Here is a 22,177-nt window from a genome sequence, read left to right as displayed (position 1 = left end):
TTTATAAACCCAGCTTATTGAACTCAATGAAGAAATAAAACCTTATCTATGACTCAAAAGTGAAAAGTTGGAAAAAAAAAAGATACCTGGTGTTGATAGGAGAGGTAGGTGGTGAGGAAGGAGCAGGTACATCGTTCTCATCTTCTTCATCCTCACCCCACTCTTCTTCTCTTAGTGGAGTGATATTATTTCCTAACCATATGGAGTGTATAGAGACCTTACAACACACACAAGAGAAAAACAAATAGCAAAGAAGTGCATTTAACACCCCAATAGTCAGCCTAGAAGAATCTTAGAAGCCAAACATACTTTTATTTAAATGACAGGCAACACAAAGCCTTCTAGCTGATGAGACACCCAGTTACGACACTTAGTTTAGTTAGTTTCTATTTGATGTCAAGTAATGCTTCTTAAATAATTTTTCAGAACTGGAAGAAATGTAATAAAATTCAAGTTTAAAGTTGAGCTTTAAACAAACCTGTCCCAATTTATAATCCATATCTCCTATTTCTCGTTCAGTATTGATCTGCAGTAAGAGTTTTTCATGGCTGATTAGAGCACCTGCAATGAAACACAGGATGAATTTTTTAAAAGTACATAATAAAGTACATGTGAAAATGGCTTCATTTCCCACAAACTGGATTTCAAATTTTTCTGAGAATACCTTTTCCACATTTTAAATGTGAAAGAAATTCACTCCCCCCTTCTCCCCCACAAACAAGCATTTACCTGTAGTAGCAGGAGAAAGTGATGGAACAGGGTCCCAAGCTTGGTATAAGTGATGAGTAGCAATATTATCTCTCTTAGACACCATTGCCTGGATTTCCTGTTCAACAATTCCCCTGATAACACTCAGCTTCCTCCCAAACCTAAAAGCCCAAGAGAAATCAATTTTAGCAGATTTTTCCTTTAACAGTTTTGTGCAAGTCTGGCTCACACTGTAATGTTGTGTGTCTATGCTTATTTTCAGTATCAGGGAAATGAAAATGCTGAAAAATATGTTCTGCCCACTGTTTACTAGATTTTATTAAGATGTTATATTTTTCAGATAATCTTTTAAGTCAGCAGGTTCACAATGCTAAATCCATGCAACTTGTATGTAAATAGATCCATCCATATATACTCTTACTTAGAAAATACAATCTACACATATTTTTCCTACAACTAGACTAAGCAACTGTCATCATTATGTATTAACCACAAGTTTTATGCATTTGAAAACAAGTGAAAACAAATACCTTGTGTCCAGAGCTTTTAAAGCTTTGTTGCGGGGCTGCTGCTCCAAGCAGCTGACTGCTGGATTGCCTGCAACAGGAATGGTCATTGCACTCAGCACCAGGGAGGTTATGGCTTGCACTGCCAGAACATTGATCTGGGTCCTCTCTGTATCTTCCTGTAAAATGAACTCATTGTAATTTGAATTGTTAAAAAAAAATAAATCCCAAAAGCTCTGAGTATCAGTTTGTCAGGTTTCACTAAATTATCATTAATAAGCCTGACACCTGCTCTTTTTCCCATCCAGAAATTTATGTGACATAAACAATGCACAAAAAGCACTGAAGGCAGCAGCAGCACATCCTTCCTTCTCATCACTCTGCATGCACCCTTCTCTTGTCCTAACAGCATTAAAACCTCAAGGTGTCCATTTCAGAACTTTTTAAAATGTTTTTAGCCTCTTTCTTTGCAGCTACCCATTAGTTACTTGTTGAAACAAAATATCAGACCACAAATGCATCTGATCCTCTTTGGAAGATGGTAACCAATGTTCAACTTTCAAAAAATTTTATTTTTATTTCAGAAAATATTAGCATACTGGAATTTACAACAGCGCTTAAAATATTTGCAATTTTGAATGTACTGGTCTGTCTTGGAAAGCAAGGGAGCAATATTATTCTTGTTCCACAAATGCTCTCTACATGACAAATAAGGAACAACCAATAGCTAGATTGCCCTAAGTCTGACCCACCATGGCCATTATGCAGAAAGCAGCTAAGTCAAGGTGTCCAAGCCTGCGTAACTAACAGAAAATGCTAACCCAAGGAAGAGGGATGATGATTCCCTATTCCTTTTTGCAGTCAGACACTTAGGATGCAAGGGAAGCAAAACCCTTTGTCTGCTACTCAGGATCCACAGTTTGTCCTCTAAATTCTTCAAACTGCTTTAGGCTCTGCACCTACCATCAGGACCATGAACAAGCCTAGGAAAATATCCTTTCAGGTCAAAGAACTAGAACCTGCTAGTTGCTAGCAGGTTAAGACAGTTGAAGAGGGAAAATCTCTTTCATGATAGCCAAGTTCACTCTTATATTGACTTTTCACAGAATCATGAAAGTTGAAAGAGACCTTCAGAGACCACCCAGTACAATAATTAATCCAGTACCACCATAATCACCCTTAGACCATGTCCCTAAGTGCCACATCCCTACTGAACACTTACAAAGACAGTGACTCCATCACCTCCCTGGGAAACTTATTCCAATGCCTAATCCCTCTTTCAGTGCAAATTCTTTTCCTAATATCCAATCTGAACCTCCCTGCTGCATCTTAAGGAGTTCAGCTGAGAGATGGCAGACAAGACCAATCCCCACCTGGCTACATCCTCCTTTCAGGTAGTTGTGGAGAGTGATAAGGATCCCCCTGAGCCTCCTCTTCCTGAGACTAAACACCCTCAGCTCCCTCAGCCCCAGCCCCAGTTTTGTTGCTGCTCTTTAGACAGAAATACTTAGTATAGGAATTGGTATATAAATGCATAATTTTGGTATATAAATTAGACACAAATTCTGCTCTAAATTTCTTCAGCTGTGATCCCCACTGAATCTTGAACATTTACCTAAGCTAGAAGCCCAGATATCCAATGTACAGTCTACAAGTGGGAGCAAGACATATGAACATGCATCTTCAGGTCAATTAACTTCAAGTCAAGAATCTTACAAAAACCCCCCAAAAACTGTGTTGAGTAATGTACTAATAAAGAGTTGAAACAGCTTCATTAATTTTTTTCCTCGCTATTTGCATGCTTGCAGAGGCTCTAAGCCAGAAGATGGATTTGTCTGATCTCACCAGGGTATGAGAAAAAGGAAATACAAAATAGAAAAAATTCTTTAGTGTTAGTCACTTCTTTTCTGCTTTACAGTTTTATTAATAGAAACACTTTTCTTGGTTTAAGTAAAATTTCCTTTAAAAATACAACGAATACATTACCTCTTGCTGGTTCTCCTCCTGGTCTATTACAATGGGCTGAGTTACAAGCACACCAAGCAAAGTTGCCCAAGTCTCTTCAAACTGAGTACGGCTGATCCACCCTATGGAAACACTCAGAGATAGCCACTGATGTCTCAATACAAAGCTAAACAAGGAACAGCACTAAAAAAAGGTACATTGTTTCCACTGGTTTAGTTTCATACCACTTCATATTAATTTTGGTGGTTTTTGTAATGGAACAGACTTCCCAGGGAAGTGGTCACAGCACCAAGCCTGACAGATTTTAATAAGTGTTTGGACAATACTCTCAGGCCTATGGTGTGACTCTTGGGGATGGTGCTGTGCAGGGCCAGGAGCTGGGACTCAATGATCCTTGTGGGTCCCTTAAAATTCAGCTTATTCTGCGATTCTGTGATCTACTAGGTGTGGATGGGAATGCCAGAGAACAACATTGCAGTTTCTCTCCTTCAGCTCCAAGAAGATGGAGAGGACTGGAAACACTGTGCTAAGACACTCATAGAATGGTTTGGTAGGAAGGACTTTTTCAAGATCTTCTAGTCCAACTCAACTTCTGATGTCTGAGCTGAAGGCAGGTTACAGACATAACTCACTACAGGACTTTATACTGTGCATTAATAGAAAAAAGTGGGGGAGGAGCAAAATATTCTCAAACATACCATCAAGCATATGCTCCAGAAAACAAATGGTCATTCTGCAAGAGCACACTGAAATCTACCTGAGGTGGAATAACTTTCGGCTTTATTTCTACAATTTATTCTATTCATTGAACAAAATGTACACAATTACTAACCTGCTCTGAAATATTATCTGTCTTCCACATAAGCAAATGGTTTCAGATACAGTAATTCAGTAATTTCAAAACACAGGTAAATGCCCAATAAGAGCCAAGTGTATTCATTTAATTTTGTACATACCAAGTGTATTAATGCGATAGATGAACTCCTTAAAGATTTCCTTTTCTTGAAGAAATTCTACTGGGATTTCAGGAAAAACTGTACCAAAGTCACCTGAAGGCTTTGGTGACCAGCCTAATTTCCAGACCTAAAGAAGTATAATGAAAGTTTGATTATTCAAACCAGAGATAGTATTTATATTACAGCTCTAAATATACAGGCTCTACTGAAAGACAACAAGACATTAGTAAATTAAAGTAGTTCTCCAAACAGAAAAATACTCAAAGGAAGATGGAAAATCTAACAAAACTTATCTACAATGTATACCACGTTTCTTATTTTAGGGCTTTTTCTATCATAGTTCCCACTGTAAATTATCCGGTTTTATGGTCCAAGTTTACATACAGAAGCAAGTAAATTCCTGTAAGTATTTCAGTTTAGAAATTGTGCAGAAATGATGCTGAAACAGAATTTAAGGAAGACAGTAGGAAGACAGTTCACATACTATCGATACCTGAAAAAGTACACTGATACATGAGAGAGAGAGCAAAAAATTTTCAATGAAAAAACTTATGTTTTTACATCCCCTCAAAAACAGAGCGCTGAAAAACAGAGAAGTGGCCTTGCACGTGTTGTTTGTTACTCAGTGTTCAAAAAGAAAAACTGATTGATCAAACCAGCTGAAGGTTGAAGTCCTACTGGTGTAGAACTTCAGATGCAGCACCATGTTTGGTTTTCAAAGTTTTTCAACAACTTTTAAAGTCCCGAAAGCAAAGCATAATAAACATACCAAGGGAGGTACTCTGGTGTAGCTGTTCACTAGAGGCAGCCTTGCTAAACTGATGATGATGTTCTTGAGGACAGGAGTGAGAAATGCAGGGATGCTGCTGTTTCTTTTGTGCCCCAGTGACAAGACAGTCTGCAAGCATTCCACCATCTCAGCTATCATTTCACATGCTGCAATAATGTGTTTTGTTTCTTTGTTGGGAGAGAAAGAAATTCAGCTTTACAAATCCACTCAAAAGACAAATAATTTAAAAAGACAGAAACACAAAAAATTCTTAACAAAAGAGTATGTTAATTAAAAAGGACAAAACCACAATAAGAACACAAAGAAATTTTTAAAATTTAAATCCCACACTTTAAAAAGCTCAGTCTGTAGCATACTGCGCAGCTAACAGAAACCCCCAAAAGAAAAATCTGCATTAATGTATAACTTTCAAGAAAAAACAACTACACCTGTAAAACATGGCAACCCATTTTTAATAGACAGTTACCAAATACAAATAAGGTCTCAGATGAATTTTCATTGTTAAAAATAGTAGTAATGGAAAGTGTACCAAAAATATTTCTTCAGTGAAAGTTCAGGGTAGAAGCAAAATTCAATGTTTACTTACTCTGTACATTTGAATCACTTTCCCCCTCACTTAAAGGTTTTGAAGTATTCTTTCTTTCAGGACTCAGAAGTTGATTACCAGGTTCCACAGCAACTGAATTGGAGAAAGTATTTGAATGATACAGCTACTACCTATTTCATATTCCATTTTTTAATCAACACCACGTAGTAGTCAAATGTTTGACATATCCAAGGCATTTGCCAAGTTCAAAAGTAAACACTAAAATTTTAAATGGAAAAGTAGTAAAAACTAGATGTGTCAATTATTAATAAGGACTCAAAGGAAATATTCCAGACACACAGCATCTGATCAATGATGACTGGAATCTATTAACAAAACTTTTCTCCTAGCTGATTAAACTGCACTCACCTGCTTCTATGATGAATCTAATGCAATTAATCAAGGAGCAAGCATATGTCACATGAGCTGCAGAAGACAGCAAATTCCAGAGACTAGGCTGCTGTAGTGTCAGACAGCAACAATCCAGACCAGCTTGAAGATCTACACTTAATGGAATCTGGTCATGCACTAAATGCCATGATAGTGCCTGTACAAAAAGAGAAGTTACCCATTAACAGCAATTTCTAACCAAGGGTGACTTTTTTTTAACTCAGCAAAATGTAAAGTATTAGTAGCAAATAATATTGGTTTTTTTCTCCAAGAAAACACTATTTATTTTAAGTACAAGAAAATTACGACATTTATATACTGTTTACTAAGCGTCCCAAAAATTAGTGCAGGACCCATTCTCCCAAATGCCAGCATCAGTCCATCAGTCAGTCAACCTCTCCTTGTATAAAGCTGTCCTTGTCCCACAACCCAGATCTGATTTACTAGCAAAGGTCAAACACGAAAAAAAAACACTAAGAGAAATTTCTACAGTTAAGACAAAAGAATTGGCCCAATCAAAAATTACTCTGTGGTGATCAGTTTAAGATAGAGTTGTTCCTTCTCCCAACATTTCATCACATCTTTAATTATGGTGTAGTTTCTTACCTCTACTGACATCACTACGAATTTCAGGATATCACCCTCTTTTTCAGGAGGAACACGGAGACCAGCTGGTAGTTTTGAGAGTAACAACAAATACTGAGCCAGTGCACGACAAAGTGTCATCATAGACTGATACATCACCTCATCTCCTATAAAATAAGACTGGATGAAATCTAGCAGTTTGAATTTTTTCCATTCAATAAATGTTTTTCAGAACTATTTCATAAGCACTTTTATGCCAGGTATCTTGATTTTTTTTTAATAGTAAGTTCATGTATTCATAAGACATCTGTAAAGCATCTTTGCAGAGGAGAGAATAAACTTTAAAAGATCATTATTTCTATTACCAAAGATGTCGCTTAGTTTTTTCCAGTAGGCTGATGGCTCAGTTGGCAATAGTGGCTGAAAAACCTGGTGGTTGGCTGGAAGGTTTTGTACAGCAGAAGACACATGGTCCAGAGTTACCCTCCGAGCTGTTTCAAAGAGGCTGCTCTTCTGCTCCCTTGAGATCTCATTCATGCCAAGGCTTAAACAAGGTGCTAACAAGCTTAGGTTGAATTCCTGAAATCAAAGAGGAAATAAAAAGAATTTGAAGTGAAACTGAGTATCTTCTTACATACTAATGAGTGGCAAATTTACAGTTTATTGATTAACTAACTTATTATTAGCACCTCTGCTCTACTGTGGTGTAACAATATGGTTTAGCCCACATTGGCTCAAAATTTCAATTCCAACCAGTACCATATTGGAAAGAAAAATCAATATGCTTATTCCAAATTTTCAGGACAATGTGTAAATAAAGCTTAAGGATGACAAATATACAAAGAATCTTCAAGTAATAAGTTTTCAAACAAATAAATCAAGTATCTTTTTAGAAACAGCCTTCTTTCTATTATTTCTGCATACCAACAGCAAATATCATGGTGATAATTTGAACAAAAGACATTCTTAGATACAAGTTGTCCTTTACGCCAGGTTTACTGTGGCCTGTTACTGGCTTACTCCAAGTCATCCAGCACAGATATTGAAGAGGTTACAGAAACAGCTGGTCTTAGAAAAGACTGTATGCTAAATCAAGATTATGTAAAACTGTAAAATCGGATTTTTCTGATTGCAATACATAACTAAACCTGTGCTTTCACTCTATCTACTCAACCTGTACTACTAGTAAGTTACTATTAGCAACATTGCTAGACAGATATCCACTGTTTTACACAAATATCTACTATTTTAGTTTCTAAAATTAAGTGAATTAGTATTATCAGTATATATTGTCAGTATTGTACAAATTTGAAATGTTTACATTTAAGAATCTAAACACTTCAGAATGTAATCTATTAATACTACCAATAGGAACACTTGAACTAATCTCATCCTCTTCCTCTGACCAAGTTACCTTGCTGGTCATGAAGGAGTTCAGGTCAGGCTGAGGAATCCTATTTACCAGCTCTGCTCCTTCCAGAAGTGCTGAGTCAGACCTGATGTAACACTGTGACCGCACTAGGGACACGTACCAGTCCTTCAATGATCAAAAATGGAAATTTATTACATACTTGGTTTCAGAAAACACCACAGTATATGGGAGCAGAGGGAGAACTGCTCATTAGCATTGAATGTCTAAGACATTCATAAGCTACATTAATTACAAAAAAAACCCACTTAAATTAAAAAGCAAGGCAAAACAAACAACTAGTGAATGGAAATGGAACATCTTAAACTGGACCAATGGATGTTCAGTGACAAGTTGTCTACTTCCATAAAGTCTGGACAGGAAATGAGGAAAAATTAATATATAGTGCAGGTAGTTGTATTAGGATGCTAAACCTGAGCAGACTATCTAAAAAAAAAGCATGGAATACTCAGTAGTTACACAAATATAGCAGTAATTAGAGAAAAATCAATACTATAACCAAGGAAGAAAACTCTTCAAATAATATAAGTATAGTAAATAAAAATAATAAATCTAAATATAATAAATAAATAAAATAATACTTTTTAAAAGATATTCAAATAAATTTGCCGACATTAATTAATTAGAACACAACTAAACCTGTCAGAGTTCAAGGAGCATCAGGACAATGCTATTAGTGATAGGATTTATTTTTATGTAGCCCTGTGAGAAGTAGGGGCAGTTGGACTCCTTGATCCTTACATTGGAGTCCCTTCCAATGTAAGATATTCTATGATTCTGTGAACCATGCAGAAGTTGTAGGGGAAGCACACAAAAACTACTTTTGTTTAGAATTTACAGTGACAGACAAAGGAGATTTTTGGGGTAATTTGAAGACAAAGCAATGGGTAAATGGTTTCTGGGCACAGCATTTTCTCCTGCTGTCCAAGTAGGTCTCAACATCTCCCCTAAGCCAATGACTGCTCAGACTCACCCCAACTGCTCAGACTCATCTCAACTTTTGCCATCTCAGTTACATAAGTTTCCTATTACTGTGTATCACTATAGAACATGGAGGGATGAAAAGGAGAAATTATTTGTACCATGGGACAACCTAGACAAAAGGAAGACACAGAAGGCCCCAAGACTTGCTCTTAGCCTTCCACTTCACTTGGAAATAAACACGTCTAAGTTCATGAAAGACAGAAACAGTTCAGTATTCTTGATTGTTCTCTGAAAGTAATTTAAAGCTGAGAAGGAAAATCCGAACAAGGAATGTTTAACTTCCCAGAGACAGCCAACAACTTTCAGCAAATGAATAAAACTAATAACTGTAGTAAAACACATCAAGAAAACAAGATTATTTATCTGTCTCTATTGAACTGTATATAAATCTTCCCATTAAAGCTAAGCAAAGAAACCAAACTTGGTAAATTTTTCACAGCACTGTCAATATAACAAACATCTATGTTTGTGCTAATCATCCATCCTAAATTCAACAATCAGCCAACACACATGAAATTAATCACTGATCTATATTTGAGATACCATATGACAATCCTGAGAGCATTAACTGCACAGTAAAAATAAGCTGCATTTAAATATTTTGTAAAGAATAAAGCTTGTTTATAGCCAAGGCACTTCTAGTGACTCTTTCTAATCATAATCTTACTTTGTCTAAAACTACATTCTCTAAAGGTGGTTGATCTTCTCCATCCAATGGGTGTGAGGTGACCAGAGGTGAAGGACTGGTTGTGTCTGGAGCTACCATGAGACGAAACCTATCTAGGAGTGAGTAGAGTCTTTGGTGTCTGAAAACAGAAGAACACATCAGCAGAGGGCTATCACAGCTTTGTAAATAATTTAAAAATAGAAAGACATCCAGTGACTCAATTCCAATGCCAGGACAGAAAAGCACTAGGGTCCTCAGTTTTTTGTTAGATACATGCAGTCATATGATACGAACTTTCTTCAGGTATCAGAGGCCAAAATTAACTCAGCACCACCAACAAATAAAGATTTAAATTTAATTTAGCATTAAAATTAGTGATATACCTAAGCTTAAAATACAGCTTTCTTTATCCAACACATCTTTTAATGAGTAAGAAGAGTCAGTGTACCGATTATTTGACTACAAGAAAATACATTTTAACAGATGCTAACAAATAATCCACTAAAACTACACTTCTATTAAAAAAAAATGATCCCTCACTGTACTAAAAACTCCAGTTTCTGGATTTATATTAGTGTCAGAAATTTTTTTTGTACAGTTTTTTTTTGTGTTTTTTTTTTATTTTTAATTTCACCACTGCCATCAAGAACTTCTACAAAGTAATTTTTTAAATTTTTTTTTAATTAAATTGAACATTACCTATGTAGGTAGGCACTTTACTATTGATCTACTGCAGTCTCACATTTTAGGTTCTTTCTCCTACTTATTTCAGTCAACAGATATTAACCTCAAACAGCAATGACAAGAGGAGTAAATAAGGATCTTTCCAACATCAAATAGAAATGTCTTAAAAAATTAGTAATTTGCTCCTTTTTATACCAGCAGTTTAAACAGCCAGAAGACTAAACAGTTAAAAATTTTAACACAGTTGTCTGGGAGAAAAAAAAAAACCTAACTAAAAAAACCCCCAAGCCCACTTAGCTTGAACTGACAATATTTTGCAAGTTTGAGGAAAATAAAGTTGGCTTTAGTAAAACAGATTTTGTCAAGAAATTAACTTGCAGCTGCTATCTCTCAAAAGTTAAATGCTGAGTGGGATGCAGGAAAGAGAATTTGAAGCCTCTAGAGCTTGTTTCAGTTCTTAAGTAGTTCTTACTGCAAATTCAACTCAGCCAGCACAACTGCACCTTGGGCCAGAACATGCCAGCATCTTTTGAGAGGCTTTAATCCCATTTACTCCCAAAAACAATCCACTATCTGACCTCTAGGAAAAAAGCCAAAATGTGGGAAAACAGAGTTAACACAATTTGTATTAGAACATAACTTAGTTTGACATTTTAATGATATTGTTGGTATTTTTTACCTTGCTGCTAATCCGCTGTTTTGAAGGTACTCCTGAATTCTATCCAGTTCTTCAACTGGTAACTGAGCAATGCTGTTCTATATGAAAAAAATCACAAGATTTTTACAGGACAGATATATGTAAAATCCCCAAAAATACTTTTACCAGATCAACAAAGTTACATGCAGACAAAAAGATAAAGTAAACATTCATTCTCAGGTTTCTGCGCTCGAAATGGCTCCCAAAGCATTAGAAAGTCTCTTCTTTCCCAGCCTCGTGACCAAAGAAGTCGAGATTCCTCGGCTCTGCTTTCCAAGGTTGTTTATTTTCTCTAATCTTTAACATTCCTTCTCTGACCTGCTGAGATCTGTCTGGCAGATCAGTTTGTGGCACACTGCCTGCCCTTGGGTGGTGTTAGCTATCAATACTAAAAATTACATGTACTTTATTTACAATAATTTCTCAATACCTATCACCTATGTTAGACAGTCTGTCTCTACTCTAAACCAATCCAAAAGTATCACAGCAGAAGATGGAGGACAAGAAGAAGAAGGACAGGACACACCCAGATTCCTCCATCTTGCCTCTTGAACCCCCATTCTAAATCTCCAAAATTCTACTTTTTCACCCTGTGATAAATTAACTATTATTCTACTCGAACTCTTGTGGCTTCTAAATCTTCACACAAAGTTGGTAATTTTTTCCATGGGTTAAAATCAAAGGCACAGGTGTTTTTGATTCTGTGCCAAGGTGCCTGAGCCCCCTGCCAGGGTCTCGAGCCATCCAGGAGAGTCAGAGGAATGCCCTGGGTTCCAACAATTCATCTATCTGTATACAAAATAAAAAACTTTGTCAAATGAAATCACTTAATCATATTTTGATGTGCTTTACACCATTGCTCTTGACAAGCCTGGTAGCACCCAAAGTGCCTCCCAGGCAGGGATTGCTGTGTACCTGCAGAGTTGCTGCCAGCAGCATCTCCACGCGGCGGCAGGCCAGGGTGTCCACCATGCGCGCCAGCACGCGGAAGGGAGTGCACAGCAGCTTGTCCACGTACAGCGTCAGCACTGCCCCCGACTGGCTCAGGTGGATTCCCTCCAAGCACTGCAAAGTCTTCTTCAGGGTTGTGGGCTTCATGTTCAGCATGGAACAGAAAAACAGACGAAGAAATTACGATCAATTTGGAATACAAAGATCTTAAAGGGAAAGACACTTGGAAAAATATACCTGATCAATATAATCGTCTCTGTGTGAGTTACTGGGTCATTTAATTAATATGAACAATAAGTTGTTTGATGTGCAACTGTAAAAGCTCACTCTTACATGAGTAAGTAAAGCATAGGGAGCAAAACTTTTAGGGGAAAAAAAGCTACAGATTTAAGTGAAATTGCAAAAAGCTTCAAACAGAGTGAGAAGATTAATCTCTTTCTGGAAGAAGGCAGGAACATGTGCATAGTCAAGACACGTGACAGTACAGAAATCCAGACAATCCTTGGGGAGTTTTCTGAGCATATGTTAAGAAACAGCAGTAGCAACTCAGGATCAAAAGGGTGTGCAAATAATTTTTTAAATTTCTTTTTTTTTTTTAAATATGAGTACCAATTCAGCATTAATATTCTAAAGGGAGAAACACAGAGACAAACTAGGTTGACTCATGAAACCAGTCTTGGTTTAGAGCAGTCTGTTAATACCAGCTATTTTCATTTTACTGTCTTTCCTGATAACAACAAGCATTTCACACAGTGACTACATCTTCCATTAAAACATATTCAGTTTAGTTCATCCTGCTAATTCTCAGCTAGTGAAGCCCAGGCGAATATCACATAACGTTAAAGCTGCCCTAGATTTGCACAGAGACAATGGAAAGAGATAGGAAACAGCACTAAGCTACTCAGGGTGCAGGTGGCACAATTATCTCTAGATTATTATCCCATTAATCACAATTATCTCTAGAGAAAGTCCAGCAAATGATTAAGAGAGATGCATACAACCTTATATCCCTACAAAACATCATCCACTCCTTTTAATTTGAAAACTAAAATAATCAACAGAAATAATACCCTGAATTTCTTGGTGATTTTCCCTCACCAAGTGGCTACAATTTTCAGAACAGATCAATGGGGAAGGCATGGGCTCACAAATCATTTTCATATTGCCAGGGCCTATAAACAGGGACTGGTTCCTACTCCTGCCTCTATAGTTTGCTATTTATACTACTAAAGCACTGAAGTCAAAGTTGAAAGTTACAGCTTTAATTTACCCATCAGATATTGATTATGTGGGAAAATATCCATTAAGGAAGAAAAGCAGATTAACCATCTCCATCTGAATTCATAGATTTGATGGACTGGAACACATCTAATGCTGAAGTTGCTAATATAAGGTTTGCTGCTTGCATTTTTAAGTAAGTGACTTTAAAAATAAAATTACAAGTTGATAAATGACCCAGAAATGTCAAACTTCGCATACTTATCAGTTAAACTTATGCTGACATGAAGTGACTTTATTCTTTACAAGAAGTCAAAAAGTTAAACTTACAGCTGCAAGATTCTCACAGCGTGACTGAATGGCCTGGATGAAGAGACCACTGGCTGCTGAATTCCTGTGAACAGCACTGATAAAATCTTGTACTGGAGGCTCATGGGACAGATTAATCAAGTCTTGAACATGATTCACAATAAGCCAAGTCAGGTGCTCTGAATCATGTAGGTTTTGACACTGAAGGGGAAAAAATTAAAATTTTATTGCAGAAATTAAAATTCAGATTTTAATTACTAAACATGACACAACATGAAGTTTCTCATATATAATTCTGGTAGCTATTTTGAAATAATGGCATAGAGTGTCTATATCATATTACCACCATCATTAGTTTTACATGATATATTTTCCAAATGTTTTGCTCTTGTTGCAAATTAAGGTATTTACCATGAACATACAGCTTATTTTTCTAAAAACACTAAAAAACAGGTTAGAAACAAGTAAATTGAGAAGGTTGATTCAAAGATGCTGCTTTTAATGAAATGGATTTGAAATAAACATACACACAGAATTGTTTTTCAAAATGTGATTTTCATTTAGGCTTCTTAAATATTTCTTACTACTGCTGGCCTTTAACACAAAATAAAGAATTATTGGAAAGCAAATCCAAAGAGATCTGTCAATAATTAATGTCAAATCTCTAAAGGCTTGTGTATATCAACAAGCAGTGGAATGCAACATGAAACTATCTGTAGTGTTACCCAGGCAATGCTGAGAGCCTGTACAGTACCTCAGTAAAGAGGTTTTGGAGGGTTTTACCTTGGATGACCTCTAATCTGACTCTAGTGACTGTCCATTAGTACTTGAAGGGCTTCCTAAACAAAGTTTTCTGTTCAGTTGAACCTGAAAGGAACGCAGTTTCCTTACCTCAAAACTGATCTGAGGTGCAAAGCCAAGCGCAATACCTCCTACTACTGAAAATTCACTTCAGAAGTTCCCAGTGAACTAAAACTCTAATAGTGAGGCAGCAAAAGGCCAAAGCCACAGAAATTGGCTTTACTGGAGAACCAAAATGGAAGTTAAAATGTTAATGTAAAACCTCTTTTCTTATGGTGCAGAGATGCAAATTTGTTATCTCCTGGACACTGCACTGCTACTGATGTTGGCAAGTCTGGAACTACTTAGTGTGCTCCAAGCACCTCCCAAGTAAGGGGTGTGATACTCAGAAGGTAATTCTATTGCCCACCAGATAAACTTTACAAGTCAAGAGAACTCTCAGTTCAGAACAGAAAACAATGCCAAATGAGGTCATATTAGGCTTACAGAAGCACCATCTGAAAATAAAATTACTAGTTTCACAGATCTTCATTTTTCACTTAACACACTTCACTTTTCAGTTAACACATATCAGTAATAAATGACTGTCAGCATCCTTAAATAACTCAAAACTGTAGTTATAAAAGTCATAATTCAAAACTTACAACATAGTCACAGAAGAGAATGAGTGCTCCTCTTCTCACTATCTCACGATTGCACATGCCACGCTTGGATTCCAGGTCGGATTCATCACTGTCTCCAGATATATGAGGGCTCAGCAATTTTGTAGTAGAAAGGCTGTGTCTCCTGCAAAAAGTACATCCTATGTTGTTACTATTTTCTTAGTATGGCTACTGAAACATGAACAAAGTGCTTGGAGTATCCTACCAATGCTGTTACATGACACATCTTCCCCTGTAAATGTCATTCAAACATTACACTTCCTTGAAGCAGACACTTTGCTTTCCATCAGTTCTTTATTTTTTAACAACTGCAGCATTGCTTATTACTTTTTCAGGCAGTCTAAAGAACCAAATGAACTATTTAAAAGAAAAACATGGGCTGTTGCATCTCTGGTAGGATAATAGAACCTAACACTGTATTTTCTTCTCAAATCAAACCAGTGTTCTTGAGCACTTAGTCTAGTGTCAGATTAAAGGTGATGACCAATCCAGAAAAAAGATGATACTGGTAAAGAAAAAAAAAACTTACTGCTATTTTAGCTCATAGAATCATTAAGTTGCTTGTATGATCATCAAATCCAACCTTTAGCTTAGCACCACATCATGGCTCACCACTAAGCCATATGCTGAAGTGCCACATGCACACACCTTTTCAGCACTTCCAGGGATGGTGATTCCACCCTTCCCTAAACAGCCTTTCCCAATGCCTGAGTAGTTGCCTGTTTTGCTCATAATCCTGGTAATTCCATGTTTCCACAAATTAGAATAATGTATTTTCAATACATAAGGTTGAACTGAAGCAAGAATCTCACATTTGTGAAAGTATTGATGCACTTCAGTTGTAGAGCAACATGAGACTGCCCAACACTCACTGCACAAGCACCAGAAATGTCCCTCAAGTCACTTGTTCACCTCCCTCTACACTTGTTCACCTTCCTTAACACAGAGGAATATCCACCCTCACAGGAGGTTCCTTCCTTATCCACCAAGGACAAATCATTCCAATGCCTGACAGGTGGGATAAACTAACTTCAGACCAAGAGAATACCCATTTTAGAACCAATCTCCAAATTTCAGACAACCAGTGTTAAGTGAGGTTATTACAGTGCTCAATGCTAATGAATCAGCAGGGTGCTAATACCATGTTTTGACAGCATTTAGCAACAGACCCACTGAGAACAGATAATCCTGTAGCTACAGTTATATGTTCATATTGTATTATCACAAACACAACAGTGTCCATCATCTCCACCGGCTGGTTATTGTCTAGAAAGTGAAATATGAGGTCTCCATACAAACAGGAAACACTGAATATTTTGCTATAGTGATTTCCATAGCTTCAATAAAAAGTAGTACAAAGATGAAGTTTTCTTGCCTTAGAAGTGGAGAGATTACCTGGAAGTTCTTCTGAGGAGCAAGTGAGTGCAGGACACATTTCTTTAGTTTGGAAGTCACACCAATATCAGAACAGACAATATGTACACACATGAAGTAAATGCAGAACTGTATTTCATAATCCAAGCAGCACCATTCAATGACAGGCTTGGCAGAAAGCAGCTGGATTGTTTTAATATCATTTCAGAAAATATAATTATATGAAACACACTACTAGGGAACAAAACCAAAACTTACTTTGGGGTTTGATGCACTTCTGACCACCAGTTGTAGTTGGTATAATTGACAAGAAGCAAAATGTGACACCAGAGGAGAACTAAAGAAGGATGAGTGGGAATCATGGACTGAACAAGGTCACTCAGACTTTCAAGTGTGTAGAAACTACCATCAGATCCATCTCCTGTAAAAAGTCTGGTGGCTGCAGCTGTGATTCTTCTAAACATCCCTGAAAACAATAAAACCATGTTAGAGTAACAAAGCTCTAGTCTGAATTCTGAAGTTTTAAAATTATTCAGGGTAGAATTCCTGCAAGAAAGGTAAATTCTAAGCAGTTTTACAAATTTAAGGTAAGTGATAAAGTTTGCCAAAGGGCAGTGTGTAAACCAGAAACTGCCAGCTCTCATATTCAATAAATAATGTTTAGATAGGTCTCATGGCAATTCTCATTAATCTGATACATTAAAACCTTCATTAAACTTAAAACTGTCACCTGTGGAGCAGGGTTAGTTTGTTTGTAAATTAAAATACAGATGTTCTACTTAAGAACCATGAGGTAACTACTACTCTGCGTGTTAAGGAAGAACACCTATGAGTATCCTACTTCAGAGGATGGCTTTCCAAACACATTTAGTTGAAACTAAATTTATTCTCTTTCATTCAATTATCCAACTTCTAAAGTAGGTATTTCTCCCATTACCCTGAAAAATGGAACACTCAGCAAAATTTTGCTTTCTGAATGGCTGATTCTGTGTTTGTATGCCAAAACAAAGTTTGGGAAAAAAGAAATTAGAAAATCGTGGGAAAACAAGGAAAGTTGTCTAAAGGTACAAGACTAAGTTTCTATGAGAAGATCAGGGGAAAAAAAAAAAGTTTCTTCAGAGTCAGTTAGGAACCAAGAGCTAATCAGAATAATGAAGGAAATCTGCAGTGTTACTCGCTTTCCTTGCCAGACATACAGAAGAATGAAGCTGTAAATTCCACAGTCATGTGGACCAATTTAAGCTGCCCCCAGGAGTGACAAACACACAATGTAAATAGCAAAGAATGGGAAAAATAGCTGAGTCTCAAATCTCTGGTTCCACTTATTAGCATAGCAGTGCTAGCCCCATTCCAGCTCCCTGCATTTGCAGAAACTACACCATCTAGTGACTTCCCACAGTCATAAAAGCCATTGCATGCTCATCTTTTACTTTGTTCATGCTTTTTATTTCTAACTTCAAAGGAACAGATTGAGAATGTTCACTTATAACCTAGTAGCTTCCTACAGCTGGAAACACAGGAGTCAGCAATGCTCACATTTTGAAAAAACTGCAATGGGTGAGAAGACAAAACATCCAAGTAGAACAGTGGTTAGACATTACAGAATACAGCCTGTGTTTCCACACACAAATTGCTGTAAGCTACACCCATAGCTAGGAGAATATAACTTAAAGAGAAAATAATTATGGAGGTTCTAACTGAACAAAAGAAAAGCATTACAAATTCAGGCAGTTAGTTAATCCTCAATCTAAATAAATGTGTTATGACATGAAAATACAGCCCAGATGTCTGAACAACTTTTCTTTTACCCTGTTACACCATACTGCTACTAGTGGTAGTAACATACTTGAAGCTATTTGTAGTTTTACATTAAATTAATTTCTAGAGATCATCTAATCCACATATCCCAGTGTTCTGCATGAGTATTTTAATATTTAATTTTGCATGAAAATTTCTACATAATTCCTGGCAAGATTCCCAGAGCAGCCTGGAAGCCAGTCACAGCAGCAGAACTAGCTGAGCCTTCCTTTCAACTATCCCCAGCTCCCACTGTGGAAGAACCCACTGCCCCAGTTTCAATCACCAGCTTCACTTTCTGACTTCATTGCTCCCAGCTTGACACCATTTAATCACTTTATGCCAAAACACCCTGGTGTAAGTTATTTGTAAAATATTTGATTCAAATATTTCTCCTAAACATAAATTAATATAGAATTAAAATATATACTATTATAATTACGTAATTTATATAATAGAATAGTATAAAAACATATTAAAATTATTACTGTAACAGACACATGGGAAGAGAACTGTCACTCTGTATGTCCAGAGTTCTGGGCCCTAAAGCACACCTAAAGCAAAGATTAATTTTGTGTTTCTTCACACACGCTCCTGGAGTCTTTGTACCAAGAACCTCAGTTTGGAGAACTCCCATTTTACAGACCAAGGCAACAGAACACAGAGTTCCTTGTCCCATGTCCCCAAGGAAGCCTATGAAGAACCAGGGACTTGTGTCAAGACCTTTTAAATTGCAGACAAGTAAGAGTAAAACAAGGTTGCATTTCAGCTGCAAACCAAAAATCATAAGGCAAAAAGGGCAGTCAGAGCAAAGAAAGAATAAAGAAAAAAGAAAGTCACAACAGTACTGCTATTCAGAAAATAAGACTAAGGAATCAAGCTAGGGACTAAGGAAGTACCAAAGGGGTAGGCATTGGGTATCCAGCAAAAGAAACCCAAGGGAAAATTTCCAAACCTGAAGAAAGGAACTCAAGACTGGCTAGCTGGAAAAGTGCCACCTTTCCTGGTTTTCTGGGGTGGTTTTTTGGTTTTGGTTGGTTAATTTTTTGTTTGGTTTGTTGGATTTTTTTTTGCTTGTTTGTTTTATATATTTTTATTAATTATGGCAAAAGCCAGTAACCTTCCTTGTCATGAGTCTGAGCTAGTGGTCAGTGACTCAGTATTTTAAGCCAGACATACCAACCAACCTCCCAACTGAGACAAAACATGAGAAATACAGCCGGTGCCTGAGCCCCCTGCCAGGGTCTCGAGCCATCCAGGAGAGTCAGAGGAATGCCCTGGGTTCCAACAATTCATCTATCTGTATACAAAATAAAAAACTTTGTCAAATGAAATCACTTAATCATATTTTGATGTGCTTTACACCATTGCTCTTGACAAGCCTGGTAGCACCCAAAGTGCCTCCCAGGCAGGGATTGCTGTGTACCTGCAGAGTTGCTGCCAGCAGCATCTCCACGCGGCGGCAGGCCAGGGTGTCCACCATGCGCGCCAGCACGCGGAAGGGAGTGCACAGCAGCTTGTCCACGTACAGCGTCAGCACTGCCCCCGACTGGCTCAGGTGGATTCCCTCCAAGCACTGCAAAGTCTTCTTCAGGGTTGTGGGCTTCATGTTCAGCATGGAACAGAAAAACAGACGAAGAAATTACGATCAATTTGGAATACAAAGATCTTAAAGGGAAAGACACTTGGAAAAATATACCTGATCAATATAATCGTCTCTGTGTGAGTTACTGGGTCATTTAATTAATATGAACAATAAGTTGTTTGATGTGCAACTGTAAAAGCTCACTCTTACATGAGTAAGTAAAGCATAGGGAGCAAAACTTTTAGGGGAAAAAAAGCTACAGATTTAAGTGAAATTGCAAAAAGCTTCAAACAGAGTGAGAAGATTAATCTCTTTCTGGAAGAAGGCAGGAACATGTGCATAGTCAAGACACGTGACAGTACAGAAATCCAGACAATCCTTGGGGAGTTTTCTGAGCATATGTTAAGAAACAGCAGTAGCAACTCAGGATCAAAAGGGTGTGCAAATAATTTTTTAAATTTCTTTTTTTTTTTTAAATATGAGTACCAATTCAGCATTAATATTCTAAAGGGAGAAACACAGAGACAAACTAGGTTGACTCATGAAACCAGTCTTGGTTTAGAGCAGTCTGTTAATACCAGCTATTTTCATTTTACTGTCTTTCCTGATAACAACAAGCATTTCACACAGTGACTACATCTTCCATTAAAACATATTCAGTTTAGTTCATCCTGCTAATTCTCAGCTAGTGAAGCCCAGGCGAATATCACATAACGTTAAAGCTGCCCTAGATTTGCACAGAGACAATGGAAAGAGATAGGAAACAGCACTAAGCTACTCAGGGTGCAGGTGGCACAATTATCTCTAGATTATTATCCCATTAATCACAATTATCTCTAGAGAAAGTCCAGCAAATGATTAAGAGAGATGCATACAACCTTATATCCCTACAAAACATCATCCACTCCTTTTAATTTGAAAACTAAAATAATCAACAGAAATAATACCCTGAATTTCTTGGTGATTTTCCCTCACCAAGTGGCTACAATTTTCAGAACAGATCAATGGGGAAGGCATGGGCTCACAAATCATTTTCATATTGCCAGGGCCTATAAACAGGGACTGGTTCCTACTCCTGCCTCTATAGTTTGCTATTTATACTACTAAAGCACTGAAGTCAAAGTTGAAAGTTACAGCTTTAATTTACCCATCAGATATTGATTATGTGGGAAAATATCCATTAAGGAAGAAAAGCAGATTAACCATCTCCATCTGAATTCATAGATTTGATGGACTGGAACACATCTAATGCTGAAGTTGCTAATATAAGGTTTGCTGCTTGCATTTTTAAGTAAGTGACTTTAAAAATAAAATTACAAGTTGATAAATGACCCAGAAATGTCAAACTTCGCATACTTATCAGTTAAACTTATGCTGACATGAAGTGACTTTATTCTTTACAAGAAGTCAAAAAGTTAAACTTACAGCTGCAAGATTCTCACAGCGTGACTGAATGGCCTGGATGAAGAGACCACTGGCTGCTGAATTCCTGTGAACAGCACTGATAAAATCTTGTACTGGAGGCTCATGGGACAGATTAATCAAGTCTTGAACATGATTCACAATAAGCCAAGTCAGGTGCTCTGAATCATGTAGGTTTTGACACTGAAGGGGAAAAAATTAAAATTTTATTGCAGAAATTAAAATTCAGATTTTAATTACTAAACATGACACAACATAAAGTTTCTCATATATAATTCTGGTAGCTATTTTGAAATAATGGCATAGAGTGTCTATATCATATTACCACCATCATTAGTTTTACATGATATATTTTCCAAATGTTTTGCTCTTGTTGCAAATTAAGGTATTTACCATGAACATACAGCTTATTTTTCTAAAAACACTAAAAAACAGGTTAGAAACAAGTAAATTGAGAAGGTTGATTCAAAGATGCTGCTTTTAATGAAATGGATTTGAAATAAACATACACACAGAATTGTTTTTCAAAATGTGATTTTCATTTAGGCTTCTTAAATATTTCTTACTACTGCTGGCCTTTAACACAAAATAAAGAATTATTGGAAAGCAAATCCAAAGAGATCTGTCAATAATTAATGTCAAATCTCTAAAGGCTTGTGTATATCAACAAGCAGTGGAATGCAACATGAAACTATCTGTAGTGTTACCCAGGCAATGCTGAGAGCCTGTACAGTACCTCAGTAAAGAGGTTTTGGAGGGTTTTACCTTGGATGACCTCTAATCTGACTCTAGTGACTGTCCATTAGTACTTGAAGGGCTTCCTAAACAAAGTTTTCTGTTCAGTTGAACCTGAAAGGAACGCAGTTTCCTTACCTCAAAACTGATCTGAGGTGCAAAGCCAAGCGCAATACCTCCTACTACTGAAAATTCACTTCAGAAGTTCCCAGTGAACTAAAACTCTAATAGTGAGGCAGCAAAAGGCCAAAGCCACAGAAATTGGCTTTACTGGAGAACCAAAATGGAAGTTAAAATGTTAATGTAAAACCTCTTTTCTTATGGTGCAGAGATGCAAATTTGTTATCTCCTGGACACTGCACTGCTACTGATGTTG

General features: G+C 37.0%; 1 protein-coding gene across 1 annotated transcript in view; it reads right to left on the bottom strand.

Moving 5' to 3' along the window:
• Positions 1-22,177, bottom strand: part of HTT (huntingtin) — a gene marked incomplete at its 5' end in the record, with an annotated part of 85,836 nt that overhangs the window by 10,622 nt on the left and 53,037 nt on the right. Inside the window, 17 exons of the mRNA XM_031060067.1 lie at positions 87-217; positions 479-561; positions 730-869; positions 1,239-1,393; positions 3,201-3,301; positions 4,136-4,262; positions 4,905-5,092; positions 5,512-5,604; positions 5,881-6,058; positions 6,508-6,653; positions 6,852-7,065; positions 7,901-8,023; positions 9,567-9,705; positions 10,930-11,006; positions 11,863-12,039; positions 13,447-13,626; positions 14,871-15,012. Of these exons, the coding sequence (XP_030915927.1) occupies positions 87-217; positions 479-561; positions 730-869; positions 1,239-1,393; positions 3,201-3,301; positions 4,136-4,262; positions 4,905-5,092; positions 5,512-5,604; positions 5,881-6,058; positions 6,508-6,653; positions 6,852-7,065; positions 7,901-8,023; positions 9,567-9,705; positions 10,930-11,006; positions 11,863-12,039; positions 13,447-13,626; positions 14,871-15,012 (2,394 nt within the window). The remainder of the gene's footprint in view (positions 1-86; positions 218-478; positions 562-729; positions 870-1,238; positions 1,394-3,200; positions 3,302-4,135; positions 4,263-4,904; positions 5,093-5,511; positions 5,605-5,880; positions 6,059-6,507; positions 6,654-6,851; positions 7,066-7,900; positions 8,024-9,566; positions 9,706-10,929; positions 11,007-11,862; positions 12,040-13,446; positions 13,627-14,870; positions 15,013-22,177) is intronic.

This window comes from Geospiza fortis, unplaced genomic scaffold (genome assembly GCF_000277835.1).
Source record: "Geospiza fortis unplaced genomic scaffold, GeoFor_1.0 scaffold147, whole genome shotgun sequence".
NCBI classification, from domain to species: Eukaryota; Metazoa; Chordata; class Aves; order Passeriformes; family Thraupidae; genus Geospiza; species Geospiza fortis.
Note: the sequence above shows the minus strand (reverse complement) of the source record. Positions and strands in the feature narration are given on the sequence as shown.